This window comes from Lacerta agilis, chromosome 3 (assembly GCF_009819535.1).
Source record: "Lacerta agilis isolate rLacAgi1 chromosome 3, rLacAgi1.pri, whole genome shotgun sequence".
Classification (NCBI taxonomy): domain Eukaryota; kingdom Metazoa; phylum Chordata; class Lepidosauria; order Squamata; family Lacertidae; genus Lacerta; species Lacerta agilis.
The window spans coordinates 23,165,014-23,179,445 of record NC_046314.1 but is presented as its reverse complement, the minus strand read 5'-3'; the positions used below and the strand labels follow the sequence as shown (position 1 = coordinate 23,179,445).

General features: G+C 42.8%; 1 protein-coding gene across 1 annotated transcript; it reads left to right on the top strand.

Moving 5' to 3' along the window:
* The first annotated feature begins 3,008 nt into the window (after window positions 1–3,008).
* TMEM18 (transmembrane protein 18) lies at window positions 3,009–7,756 on the top strand. Its single transcript, XM_033143018.1, has 5 exons — window positions 3,009–3,083; window positions 3,893–4,013; window positions 4,770–4,824; window positions 6,201–6,294; window positions 7,587–7,756. Exons 1-5 carry the CDS (start codon window positions 3,042–3,044, stop codon window positions 7,680–7,682), a joined length of 408 nt encoding a protein of 135 aa, XP_032998909.1. The 5' UTR covers window positions 3,009–3,041; the 3' UTR covers window positions 7,683–7,756.
* The last annotated feature ends 6,676 nt before the right edge of the window (window positions 7,757–14,432 follow it).

Below are 14,432 nucleotides of genomic sequence, written 5' to 3'. Positions count from 1 at the left end.
AAAGGCTGAATTTCGATGTAAAAACAGTGAAACGCAAAGTTTCAGAAGTTGAGGAGAATGCTTCCTAGACCTGTACCAAGTTGCTAAGGAACTATTTCAAGGTCAGAACGATTATCAGATGCCTACGAGAAAGAGCAGGCTTGTCGTTCTAAAATGGCAATGTTTCCATTGAAATCATCCAGAACATTTGATAAGGGAAGTGAGCCTCTCTGACTGCTAAGCAGTTTGTGAAACATTTTCAGCAATCTATAACAGAGCTTACAGGGTGTTTGATAAGAAAAGTTTGGAAGGAAAGATTGCAGCATCAACCTCCACAGTAGATTAAGCAGCTAAAACTGCTAACTCAGCTATGAACATGGAAGTTAAACATGAATAACAAATTTAAAAACTTAAGATATGCTCAGGAAACTATGTATCTTATATAGATAACTATGTATATGTATTTCTGTTCTGTTTGTGTAAGTTGTTTTGGGTTGCCCTGGGCAAGATAAAGCAACTAACAAATTCACTAAATAAAACCACCATAATCATCTCTTCATCTTAAACTAGAATACCAGGACAACATATCACAAAGAGTTTACCTGAGAGTGAGGGGCATGGAAGAGGGAGTAGAAACTAAGGATCTGAAAGTGTTCATTATTAATTGGATCCCTTCCTTTCTTCCTGATTTTGAACTCTCTAAAACTGACCTAGAGCGAGCCCATTGGGAAATAGGTCTGAGGCCAGAGATATTGTAGCTTTTTTCACAGTTATGCCCCAAAAGAAGAATTGATATGACAATTACAGGGAGTTAAAGTCATCTATAAATCTGCAAACTATAAATGCAGTGGTATCTTGGTTGGCTTGGCTCCTGAACAAATCAGCTCCTGGACGCTACGAACCCGGAAGTGAGTATTCCGGGTTTGCGAACATTTTTTGGAAGCCGAACGTCTGATGCAGTTTCCACGGCTTCCGATTGAGTGCGGTTTTAGGAGTCGAACAGACTCCTGGAATGGATTAAGTTCATGAACCGGGGGAAGGTAAAGGTAAAGGGACCCCTGACCATTAGGTCCAGTCGTGTCCAACTCTGGGGTTGCGGCGCTCATCTTGCGTTAATGGCCGAGGGAGCCGGCGTACAGCTTCCAGGTCATGTGGCCAGCATGACAAAGCCGCTTCTGGCGAACCAGAGCTGCACACGGAAACGCTGTTTACCTTCCCGCCGGAGCGGTACCTATTTATCTACTTGCACTTTGACGTGCTTTCAAACTGCTAGGTGGGCAGGAGCAGGGGCCAAGCAACGAGAGCTCACCCCGTCGCGGGGATTTGAACCACCAACCTTCTGATCAGCAAGCCCCGGGCTCTGTGGTTTAACCCACAGTGCCACCCACGTCCCCAAGGTACCACTGAACAATTTTTGCAAGATGTCTCCCTGAGCACACTTCAGCGCTGCAGGGAATTAAAACCAGTGGGGGTGTCTAATATAATTTCTAAAAGATGGGGGTATGGTAATTAAGTACGTGTCCACAACTAACAAGCTGCATTATTTTCCTTACCATTTACTTTCAACTTTTCTTTATTTAAACACCTCCTGTGTCCCAAATATGCAATGATGAGACAGCGCTAAGATGTCTAAACCACACGACAATACAAAAGCACTTATCTAAACTTTAAAAGAAAAGGCAATATTTTGAAATCTTCTTAAATTCTTAATCTCCCATCTCAAAGGTTAATGAAGTTGTAACCAAAATATTTAATGGTACATGCCTATATCCTTCCTTTTCTCCATTGTGTTCTCCGTTATTTTGGGTTCCAAACTTCCTACAAAGAGGTACCTAGTTAACTACCAAAAATTATGTTAATCGGACCAAAAATAGCATCTACAATTGTCCTTTCCCCCCTAGAATGGCCTCCTGTATTTAATACATGAAGCTTTCTTGATCCCATTAGTGCCATCTAGCAAAATAACAATAATCTGTCCACTTTAAAGCCCTCCAGAGTGATCACATTATAAAAGTTCTTCTTTGCTACACAAGCCTTACATTTTAATTTTCCCCGGAAGGTGTTCAATTCTCAAGTTAACATCTAGAGGGACTTTAAAGAGATTTTAAGTAGCCCAATACTATACCAACCACCGTAAGTAATCACAAAACAAACTTGCTTAGGGAAGTTTTTAATGTTTTAAGTTTTATTCTGTTTTTAGTGTTCTGTTGGGAGCCGCCCAGAGTGGCTGGGGAAGCCCAGCCAGATGGGCTGGGTATAAATAATAAATTATTATTGAAGCTGCTGTGCTAAGTTTCCTTCTTTGAAAATCCAACTGTTGTGAATTTGCATGACTTTATTATTTCAACTCTAGATAAAAAATAAATCTACATTAAACACCCCACGAAATAATCCGCTAAAACCGGGGGCGGGCGGAGGTCTAACCACCCAAAAAAAAAACCTTTCAAATAGTGCTGCGACCCGACCAGCGCGGCTCCTTCCAGCTCACTAAGCCCCCAACCCACACACGTTGCATTGCAGGTTTGGACTACATGACCCACGTTGGAGTCACCTTCCAATCTAACAATGCTATGATGCTATTATTCCAACCCCTCGCAGCCTTATATAAGCCTTCCAAATCCCTCCCCCCCCCAAAAAAAAAGAACATCGCGAGAGAGATGCGAAGATCCCGCCCATTGAAGGGGAGGGGAGGGAAGGAAGGAAGCAAATCTTTCCTCCTGTCCACGCCTCCAGGCGGATTCTCGTGAGGACGGAGGGAGTTTCTCTCCTCCCCCGCAAACTTGTTCCAAATGGAACTTTAATGCACATCCTTCCGGATTCTAATTGGACGCAGTTCTAATTGTCGTGCAGCGCGCGCCACGGAATCGTTTGCTGCAGGGCAGAGGGAAAGGGGAAGAGAAGGCGGTTCTATCCTCCCAACATTTACGCACCGTTACGCATCGCGCATGGCGGAATTGGCACTGAATCCGGAAGGGGGCCGTGTCGACTGACTTCAAGCGGAGAGGCGGGAGGGTGTTTTTCGCCCTTCCGCCCTTCCTTCCTTCCTGCTCCTCTCCCGGACCATGGAGCTTCCGAGGCACGTTGGAGTCTTCAGGATCCTGACGGTAATTCCTCTAGCCTTGCCAGAGACGCCCGCACCCTCTCTGTGCGTATTTTTTCCCCCTCCCCATTTTTGTCGGGGTGCTGGCATGGCATTATTGCAACCTGGGGAAGAAGGGAGAGGCACCGCGCGCAGTTTTAACTATTGCTCAGAGCAGGAGAAGCAGGTTGGGGGCTTCTCCTTTGCCTTCTCTTGCCGCATTTGTTTTCTGGCGGAACAAACTGCTTGCAATGGAAAAGGCGCGCCCGTCTTTGCAGCAAGATATTTCTCCGCCTTCCAACCTGCTGCCGTGCTTGGGGATATATTGTGCAGCTCCAACATAGCCTCCGTTGGAGAAAAATGATCCATGTAACTTTTCCAAAAGCATGCTTATGTTTAGAGTAGGAGTTGCAACTACAAAAGCAGTAGTGGTTGTTTCTCTGGGTTATTTACTAAACTAGAAATAATGTTTAGTGTTTCCTCAAACTTGAGTCCCCAGCTGCTGTTCGATTGCAGCTCCCGTCTTGCCTGGTCACAGGCCCTACTAGCTAAGGATGATGGGAATTGTAGTCCAACAATAGCTGTCATCATTTGTGCTGCAGCTCCAAACCAAATAACATTTCTTGCAAATCGGTTTGAGTCCCCTTCTCATTTACAGGCATTCACAGTTTCTTGTTAAATATATTCTCAAGAGAGATTGTTGCACCTTTGCTGAAGTTCATCAGTTTATGAGGGGCAATGTAGGTTTTCCATCCCCCTGAAAGGGTGATTGATCTGTTGTCTGCATTTGATGGCAGAATTCTAATAGATTTTTTTTTCCTGTTTTGCTCATAGGACACAGATTGGACTGAACCATGGATCCTAGGCCTTGTATTTTTCCACATAGCTTACATCTTCCTCACTTACCTGTCATTCCAGCACTATCGCCTGCAAATAGGGCACTTCCTTTCGATCAGTGAGTATTGAATGAAGTATTTTTTATGATATTGTTGCTCTGAAGTTAGCATCTGGGTATGTTTTAAAGGAATTAATGCACTCGTTTTCATTCTCTGCCTATCTCTGTAAGCTTACTGAACTGTATAGTATGCGTTTCTGCACTATGTATGTTAGTGTCAATCACTTTCAAATTGGGATATGACATATTGGGGTATCTATTCCAATGTGCACAAAGTATTAGAGAAACTTTTTAAAAGCATATTTTTCATTAGCATTAGGTCCTTTACCCTTTACCGTTAGCATGTTGAGAAAATGACCCCGCTTTAGTGTAAGATTCTAGAAGTTTAAAATTTATATTCATAGCTTGGCATCCCTGTATTTTTGTTGAATCTTCATTTTATTATAATTGAAAGTTTATGGTTGTAAGCCCTCAATTTTTGCTGTGGCAATAGATATAAAAGCATATATAAATAGAAAATTTAGATATTGAAGTTTACACTAGCTTGAGTCAGCATGGCCCATGGTCAAGTGTGACAGGACTTGAAGTCCAGCAATACCTGGAGTGCCACAGGTTCCTCATCCATCCCTTACCTGGGCACACCAGTTAAATTTGGAATTAAGTATGGAAACTTGTGCATGGAAGCCTATAGGCTCTTCACAGTCTTGCAGATTACATTTTGGAAAGATGTTCTCTTCGTGGTTTCATATATCGCATGCATTCCCACACTCGGATTCTTTAAAGCTTCAGAATTCTAATTTGTCTTCTTGGTTGTAGTGACCCTGGTATTCTGTGCAGAATATATCAATGAAATTGCGGCTACAAATTGGAGGTAATTACATGAACTTTTTGCACCTACGTTTATTTTGAATACCTTTTATCATGCCGAAATTGTTGTCGTCTTCTGTTCCCCACAGGTTAATCGGGAAGTTTTTAATGTCTGGTGTTTTTCTATGTTTTATATATGCTGTAAGCTGCCCAGAGTGTCTGGGAAAACTTATGCAGATGGGCAGGGTATAAATGATAAAATTATTATTATTATTATTATTTATTATTATTGCTACTACTACTACTGTTGAGATATTTTGAATTTTCGCAATTAGCAGAAGCATTGCTGTATAAATGACATGTCAGCCTTTGCCAACCTGGTGCCCTCCAAATGTTTTGGACTTCATCTCCGACCAGGCCCAACCAACTGAGGCAGGTGGGAGCTTTAGTTGGAGGGCACTAGATTGGCAAAGGCGTCCCCTCACAAGGTTAAATTCTTAGCTGCCCTCTTCCAAGAATATATGCGTAAGATTGCTGGCTAAGAATCCCATTAATGACAGTGGGAGAGTCTGAGACATGCCTAGCTCACTGCCATTCAAATCGGTGGGACTTGTGAGTGCTTATGCCCTTTACATTTAGCACCCTATACATTTTCTTACTCCAAACAGAAGTCAGCCAGACGATGTTACAAAATGTTAACAGCTTACACATACAGCCCCCCCTTTTTAAAGCAAGTTTTGTGGCATAGGGAGAAGCAGTAGAAAAAGGTAAACTAGACACCTCCAATTATTATGTTCAGGAGTGTCTCAAATATGCTTCCAGATATACATTAACTATCATGGCTGAGTCGAGTCAAACTCTGGGGCAGCAACATGCGAGTGGCAAGAATCTGGTGTCCTTTATTTACTTGGGAAATAAAGATTTCACACCTTGGGTATCTAAAATGAAGCTCCAGAAGCAGTTGGTTCTCCAGCTGTTTTTAGACTACAATTCCCATCATCCCTGACCACTGGTCTTGCTAGCTAGGGATGATGGGGGTTTTAGTCCAAAAATAGCTGGTGACCCAATTTTGGGAAACACTGAGTGTTCAAGGTGAATGTCTTAAAAGGGGAGGTGAGGAGGTTTGTTGACAAAATGGCTCCTGAAGGTTCTCTTCCAACACTGCAGGAACATTTCACCTTTGCTTACTGAGAAGTTGTGGGCAGTGAAGCAGGCTGGGCGACGACTTAAGTGTAGATGGTGGAAAACTGACCTGAGGCTAGCTGAACGTTTGCTGCAGAATTCCTTGCAAGCCATTGGGAGAGCAAAAGTCCAATGTTTCTGTTTCTCGGTAACCGTTAATTTGCATTTGCAGCAACTATACTAGATCATCCATATGAAATAATCATGTGTGTAGAATTGTATCTGTTTTACTAACATCTGTTTTATTTTCCTTTGCAGATTGTTCTCTAAGCACCAGTACTTTGATTCAAGAGGAATGTTCATTTCCATAGTGTTCTCAGCACCGTTGCTGCTGAATGCTATCGTTATTGTGGTAAGTGCTGCCTCTTCTTCTTCTTCTTCTTCTTCTTATTTTGCCTTACAAATGTGTGCGTTCAGAAGTACAAATGGGGCCTGCAACAAAATGCTGCTGTGTGGAATAACTTGGGTCCAGGGAGCCAGCTATGCCCTTTTCCAGGACAGACCATTATCTCTCTCCCTTCCCAGCACCACCGCAGTCGAAGCATTCCATGCCTACGGAGCATGCTCAGTCCTCACGGGGCTGTTTTGTGGTTCCTCACTTCCACTTGAGGTTTTTTTTTTGCTAAAGTTTTTTTTAAAACAACAACAACAACTGGAACCTTCTGGGGTTCCCCAAACATCTCAATTGCTTATGGATGGTGCTGTAAGAATCCACAGTCAGCCCTGAACTTTGGAGTACCGGTATGTCCCTGATATGACCAGTAAGTCACTCTGGCCCTCACAAGTTCTAACGTTTTCAGAAGCCCTCGGAGCAGGGCCTTCGATGTGGCTGCCCCTGTTCTGTGGAATAGCATTTCTGTCAATATATGACAGGCATCCACTACCTGCACCTTCTGGAAACAACTGAAGAAAGCCTTTTCAGTTGGATGGATGGACTTCTGTCATGGTTGTCTGTTTTGTATTGTTTTTGATTAAAATACATGTATATTGGGGAGGGGTGTTAACTGTTGTTTGCTATTTTTATTGTACATCGGCTTGTGGCTCTTAGATATAGAAGGCCGTTAACACATCAATAATAACAGCGGCAGTAATAAGTGATTAATAATAAGTAAGATATATAATTATTATTATTATTATTTGGGTGTGTTTTAATGTGTGATGTCCTGTTGTGTTTTTGTTGTGTTGTTGTATATCCTGTTGGAAGGCAGCCAGGGTAGCTGGGGCAACCCGGACAGATGGGCAGGTTACAAAAACTAAATGATGGTGATGATATGAAGTAAAACATTGCTCCTGCTCAAGAGTGCCAGCTGGGCCTGTTTATTTCATCGCTCTTCCTGATTTTTCCAGTTTCTCTTTCCAGCAGACTCAGCATTCATTGCCCATTGAACATGTTCAGTCCCCACTGGGATGCTTGGATTTTCGCCACCCCTTAGACCTTTTCTTCTGAAGGCTTGGGGGCGGTGTAATTTTTTTTACAGATTACAAGGGGCCCCCCCCAAGTGACATCATACCTTCCTCTTGTACCTGAGTGGTGCTGTTTTGGCTACAGAAGGACCAGCCCTTGTAGAATAGTTGCCTGTTCACATACAAAAGGACTGCTACTTCACTCGCCTACATAATTAATTAATTTGTTTTGCTTTTCAGATTGGTTGGGTTTATAAAACAGTGAATGTAATGGCAGAACTGAAGACGGCGCAGCAAAAAAGGAAAGCAAGAAGAGAAAATAAGAAAAGTCAATAAATAATGGTTTCTGCTGTAAAAGTATGTAGGAGGTGTCATGCCTTCTTTCTTAACAATGTGATGCTGAAAGATTTCAGCTTTTATGCCCTTTTCTTTCACAAGTATTACAGGGTTGGTTTTTTTTTTTTTTTGTCTTTCTCTTAAATGATTCTTTTAACTTATATTGTAGTCCACTGTGGATTGTATCCCAATGCTGTGTGAGTGGACTTCTTCTGCTCATGCAGCAGGACTTTGCCTTCCATCCTTTTCTCTTGCAGCCCTCTGTGTCACCCCCAAATCTGCTCTGAAGGTTCCCCCAACCTTCAAGTGTGTGTGTGTGTGTGTGTGACACAGCTGTGGGGGGAAGGAAGTCCGTTCTGTAGATGAATGGGCACAACTGGATGTTGCCCTAGGCCAGGCACATCCAACTCTCTAGAGACTGTGATCTATCCATTGCCATTGCCAAGAGCTTTTTTGGGGGGAGTAGTGCCCAGAGTTGTTCGGCTATTTTGGGGGAGATTTGCATGAAAATGCTCACACAATAGTACGCTATCTGCCCTCCATAAAACACTCGGCCAACGACGCAGTGAATACAAGCTTTCACGGCGGCGGCCGCAATGAAACATAATGCAGGGGGAGGGGGCGGAGCAGAGCGATCTATTAGGAGCACACAGGCGATCACTGATTTTAATCCCGCAATCAACCTGCAACACCCCAAAGTTCTACCTGTCGATTGCGGTCGACCGGTTGAACATGCCTGTCCTAGGCAAACTAGCTTGTTATGAGCCAGTAGTAAATCATTTCATACAGTGAATTTAATTGTATACAGTGGTACCTCGGTTTATGAACTTAATCCGTTCCGGAAGTCCGTTCTTAAACCAAAACTGTTCTTAAACCAAGGCGCGCTTTCCCTAATGAGGGCTCCTGCCGCAGGGGCCCTTCCAACGTTCGGATTCCGTTCTTAGGCCGAGGTAAAGTTCACAAACTGGGACACTCCTTCCAGTTTTGCGGAGTTCGTAAACCGAATCGTTCATAAACAGGACTGTTCTTAAACCGAGGTACCACTGTACTGTGTATAAATTAAAAAGTACTTTTATACAGTAGTTACTGAGCTACTAATCCTGCATCAAAGTGAACATTGTGTAGCAAGTGTGTGCCAAAATGCTAATCAGGTGTAAAATACCTTTAATTTTTTAAAAAGAAAAACCCAATTTTAACCTTTCCATTTCCTACCAGTTGAAAATCAGCCTATTGCATATGCAGTGCCCGTTCTCAAAATTGACTAACTCTATGATTTGTCATCTGTAACAACTGGGTCCCCCTGCTCCTCCGGCAACCATTCTGCCACTTGAAGCTCGCAAATGGTACCCCAGTACAACGTTTTGTTTTGTGAAGCAACCGTGATTGTGAATCCCAGTATACTTTCTTGGATATCAGTTCCTTGGAGCGTTATTTTTAAAATATTTGTACATCTGAGTTGTAAATTAATACTGTATATTGCTGTATATGCTGTGAAATGTGTGTAAGTTTACTGTTTTTACATTAAACTTTTTTTTTTAATTTTAGGTGTTCATTGAATTGTTTATTTGTTATAAGAAAAAGCTATTAAGACACTTGTAAATACATCTAGGCTGCAATTCTGTAGGCTCTTCCATGAGAGTACACCCTGCTGGATTCTGTTATCTGTGAGTAGACGTACAGGAATGCAGTGTAAAGTTGAAATCCTATGCAAGGATTTACCAAGGAGTGGGTTTCATTGGACCCAGTTGCTGAAATCTAACAGTGTCCGACCAGTAGTAGACAGATTTCACCCTCCTCCTGCAGCTCCCTGCATATTCCCAACACCTGTTTGGGGAAATTTTTGGACTTTTCAGAGCAGAAAGGGGTGGCTGCAGAAGCAGAAGAAGGAAAAGTCTCATTGTGTGGTGGTGGTGGTGGTGATGTTGGTGGTGATGATATATTGATTTATACCCCAGCATTTCCCCTGATGGGAATCAAGACAAATCGCTAAAAACATAGGGGAGAAATCATTTGAAACATTAAAAGAATTAAAACTATATACAGTGGTGCCCCGCTAGACGAAAATAATTCGTTCTACGAGTGTCTTCGTAGAGCGAATTTTTCGTCTAGCGAAGTGGCAATGCAGTGCGGAGGTTTTCGCGCCGAAAAAAAATCTTTTTCGTCTTGCGAGGCAGCCCCATTTACTTTTTCGTCTAGCGGGGCAGCCTTCCACTAGCGAATGCCGTTCGTCTAGCGAGGCATTTGTCTAATGGGGCACCACTGTACATATATAAAATCTGTTTTAACACACAAATCATTACATTAAAAGCAGCACATTTAAAAGCGGTCAATAGAAAATCTGTGCACACTGGATGTTGCCCAATGAGACTTAACTTCATTTATTTAAAATATTTTGATACCACTTTTCATTTAAAAAGTGCAATGTGAAAATCGCAATAAGCTTAACTCCTTCAGTATAATCAGAAAAAAACAGTAAATCTGAAGCAAATAGATGAAGAACATTGGTATTTATTGCCAGCAATGGTTTGGGGGAAAATAAAGCAGTGTCCAAGTGCGCAAAATGCCATCTACGCACCATCAGTGTGGGCGCATCTGCCACAATTTTGGCAGTAAATGGAAGAGAAAAGGCCATTGCATGCAGTCGAAGGGAGTCATCCAATCATTCGGTCACCCGCGCATGTGTGGTACTGCCGAGGCTGTTCAGGAACGGTCGTCGGTTGCGAATCAGGTAAACCTGGCAAAAAACTTTGCTTCCAATGGAAACATGCATAGGATTGTTCCATTTGTCAGCCCACCCACCCAGTTCCATGCAAATGAAGTGGTACAGGCAGAGATGGGCAGGCCTGGGGAGAGGGACCCTTTTGAACAAACCTAACAACCACCCCTTGAATCTGGTGCAAAAGTTTTTCAATTAGCAGCTCCAGCTCTTAAAAAGGTAAATGACACTCACTGTTGATACTTCACATGTGTAATACCAAAAGCTTCTTGAAGGCAGTTTTACCTGGTGGGATCATTTCCTCGTGACATTAAAACTGAGGGAAGGGTCATTTTTTTTTTATGGCGCCTTCCCCCGCCCCCACTTCAAAAGTGTCATCAGGATAAGCCTGAGGAATATTTAGAAACCTAAATAGTGGCAGTTCGTGGAGCGGATGAAAAAAAATGCCTTCATTCAGAGCATGTAATGTTTAATATATCAACTGTGCTTTAAGCCATGTAAGAAATTAAACTGCTGTCTTATCAATATAGTTTATGATATACTGTATATTCTGGCATATAAGACTACTTTTTAATCCAGGAAAATCTTCTCAAAAGTTGGGAGTCGTCTTATACGCCGGGTGGAGAATCTGTGGTCGAGTATATCTCAAATCTATATTTTAACTGGAAAAGTTGGGGGTCGGCGTATACGCCCAGTCGTATACGCCGGAATATACGGTAGTTAATATCATAGCAATTGAAATGTTCCTTGGTGATAGTAGAGATTTCTTTCGCAGTTTGCTATAAGTGAGCCAAATATTATGGGAAATGTTTAAAAATTGATAATAAAATAGCTTTGACCGCTCTTTCCTCCCTCCCTCTCTCCCATATACATACATAAACACAATTCATATACAGTGGTACCTCTGGTTACGTACTTAATTTGTTCTGGAGGTCTGTTCTTAACCTGAAACCGTTCTTTACCTGAGGTACCACTTTAGCTAACGGGGCTTCCCGCTGCCGCCACACCGCCGGCGCGTGATTTCCGTTCTCATCCTGAGGTGAAGTTTTTAACCCAAAGTCCTACTTCCGGGTTAGCGGAGTCTGTAACCCGAAGTGTTTGTAACCCGAGGTACCACTGTACTGCTTTTAAAAAAAGAAGTAGGACAGTTTTTTTTCAAGGTGTTTTTTCCCCCCAAAGGTGTGATTCCTTTCAGGGATTACTGTCGAGGTACGCTATTATGCTCATAACAGGACTAGATTTATGAAGTGGAATGATTTATGAAGTGCTAAGACCAACAAAACTATGCTGACAAACCTAGATTGATTGCACCATAAACTTGGAGTAAAATACCTGGTTTGTTGTTAAAAAAAAAAACTTTCCCCACAGGATGAAAAAAAAAGTAAGCTTTGTGCATACTTAAACATCCTTTCTCCTAACAGTTTTTACAGGTGTTTGGGACGAAAGTGTTCCCTCCTTAATTCTGCAATGTACCTGAGGAAAAAAGGTGAATTTAGGCCATTTCTCTATCTGATCATTTTAAACAAAATGGCCTGAAACCAGAACCAACGTTCTGCAAACAGAACAACCCCGTCCTGTTCCTATTTGTAGAACCTAAGATAAAAGGCTCCAGTACTTTGGCCACCTCATGAGAAGAGAAGACTCCCTAGAAAAGACCCTGGGACGACAGAGGATGAGATGGTTGGACAGTGTTCTCGAAGCGACTGGCATGAGTTTGGCAATGGAAAGGCAGTGGAAAACAGGAGTGCCTGGCATGCTCTGGTCCATGGGGTCACGAAGAGCCGGACATGACTGAACGACTGAACAACAACAAGATAAAAGGCAAAATGTACAGGCACTTTTGCATATGAGACAATGGTGTTTTATCTTTGGCCCACTACCAGCTGTGGGAAAGTTCCTGGGGACACATATGAATTCTACACAGTATTTGTGCGTAGATGGAACGCCTTCATGTGAAGGGGCCTCCTAACTGTGCTGAGATCCCACTGCATATAGAGGATGTGGGTGGTGCTATGGTCTAAACCACTGAGCCTCTTGGGCTTTGCCAATCAGAAGGTTGGCTGTTTGAATCCCCGTGACGGGGTGAGCTCCCGTTGCTCTGTCCCAGCTCCAGCCAACCTAGCAGTTTGAAAGCATGCCAGTGCAAGTAGATAAATAGGTACTGCTGCGGCAGGAAGGTAAACAGTGTTTCTGTGCGCTCTGGCTTCCATCATGGTGTCCTGTTGTGCCACAAGCGGTTTAGTCATGCTGGCTACATGACCCAGAAAGCTGTCTGTGGACAAACGCCGGCTCCCACAGCCTAAAAGCGAGATGAGCGCCACACCTCATATTCACATTTGACTGGAATTAACCTTCCAGCGGTCCTTTACCTTTACCTTACCTGCATGTAGAGGACCTCTATACATGTACATTGGTGAATGCCTTCTCACACAAGGGATTTGCATTGCTTAGTTTAATGCAGGGATAGGCAACCTTAGGCCCTGGGCCAGATGTGGCCCAATCGCCTTCTCAATCCAGCCCGTGGATGGTCTAGGAATCAGCGTGTTTTTACATGAGTAGAATGTGTCCTTTTATTTAAAATGCATCTATATGTTATTTGTGGGGCCTGCCTGGTGTTTTTACATGAATAGAATGTGTGCTTTTATTTAAAATGCATCTCTGGGTTATTTGTGGGGCATAGGAATTCGATCATCCCCCCCCCCCATATAGTCCGGCCCACCACATGGTCTGAGGGACGGTAGACTGGCCCACAGCTGAAAAAGGTTGCCGACGCCTGATTTAGGGATTGAAGTCTAACCTATGTCACAAGGTTGAGAGGGGAAAGGAAGACCGAAAGGGCAAAACGCTCTGAGCGCTGCTGAATACTACAGAAAAGTTGCAACATCCCACTTTATTTTTCTTTTACATCTGTCACTATGTGTTCTGAGACCAAGTGCAGCAGAACGGCTTGAAAGCCCAAGTGAAGAGTAAACACAAATTATACAAATGTTTCCATTTCTTGCTGGTTACCACTCATTTAGGCCTGAGTCATAAAGAGAAATGAGCATTTGTGAGCAAGATTAGAATCATCGGTGTAGTATAATTTGCCAAATGAACCACTAGGTGCTGCTGTGTCACAAATTTTCTCAAAAACAGGCTTTCCTGCTTTCCCCTCTTACCGCCTTTACCAGAAGGTTTCCGTGTTTAAACACTTAAATACAATCACATGGAAATATAAATTAATGTATCTTGTGAGTAGTTAGATTATTAACCTCCTTTCTAAGATAGGAGGAGGTGTCCGAGGGAACAAAAGTAAAAGTTTCATCAGGTTATCATTAATTGTTGGGTCTGATTACAGGCCTTCCACATACTCCGTGATGAGATAAACAATAATTAATTAATTGTTTTCTCAGTCCTACTCCACCATCTAGTGACTGAACTTTTAAGACCAACTGCGCACGTCAGGAGCAGGGCCCAAAGCATTGGAGATCTAGGCATCATCTGCACTATATATATAGAGTAGTATCATAGCACTTTTAAGTAGCCATAGCTCCTCCCAAAGAATCCTGGGAACTGTAGTTTGTTAAGGGGCTGAGAGTTGTGAGGAGATCCCTGTTCTCTACACTTCCCAGAGTTCCCTCTGAGAGTACCACTCAGAGTTGTAGTAGTATTTGGGGGGGGGGGGTAGGAATATGCAGTATTGGGAGAGGAAATAATACTGACTTTGTTGTAATGCACATCTGGGCAACCCATGGGCCACAAGTAGTCTCCTGGGTCTCTCCTGGGTCCCCCTTTTCCCCTGACACCAAACATTTACAAAATAAATACCAGTTGTTTTTCCTTCTCTTGCCTCCATAAGTCCACTCCACCTTTATCACACTAAACCTAAACTGCTTGCATGTACTTCCCATTATAATCAATGGGTATTAAGACATGGCAAACTTTTCACGTTTATTTCAATGGGACGCAAGTTCAACCAACTTAGTCTAAATCAAACCCAGTGCCCCTTTTTTTGATAGAATGAGGAGTTAGCCACTCCCAGTAGCCCATTTCAT

What these genes read in the sequence shown, in the direction of transcription:
- TMEM18 (XM_033143018.1), top strand. Translation starts at nt 3,042, where the DNA reads ATGGAGCTTCCGAGGCACGTTGGAGTCTTCAGGATCCTGACG. An exon ending in GAGTCTTCAGGATCCTGACG is followed by an intron (nt 3,084 to 3,892) that starts GTAATTCCTCTA and finishes TTTTGCTCATAG; the next exon opens with GACACAGATTGGACTGAACC. An exon ending in ATTGCGGCTACAAATTGGAG is followed by an intron (nt 4,825 to 6,200) that starts GTAATTACATGA and finishes TTTCCTTTGCAG; the next exon opens with ATTGTTCTCTAAGCACCAGT.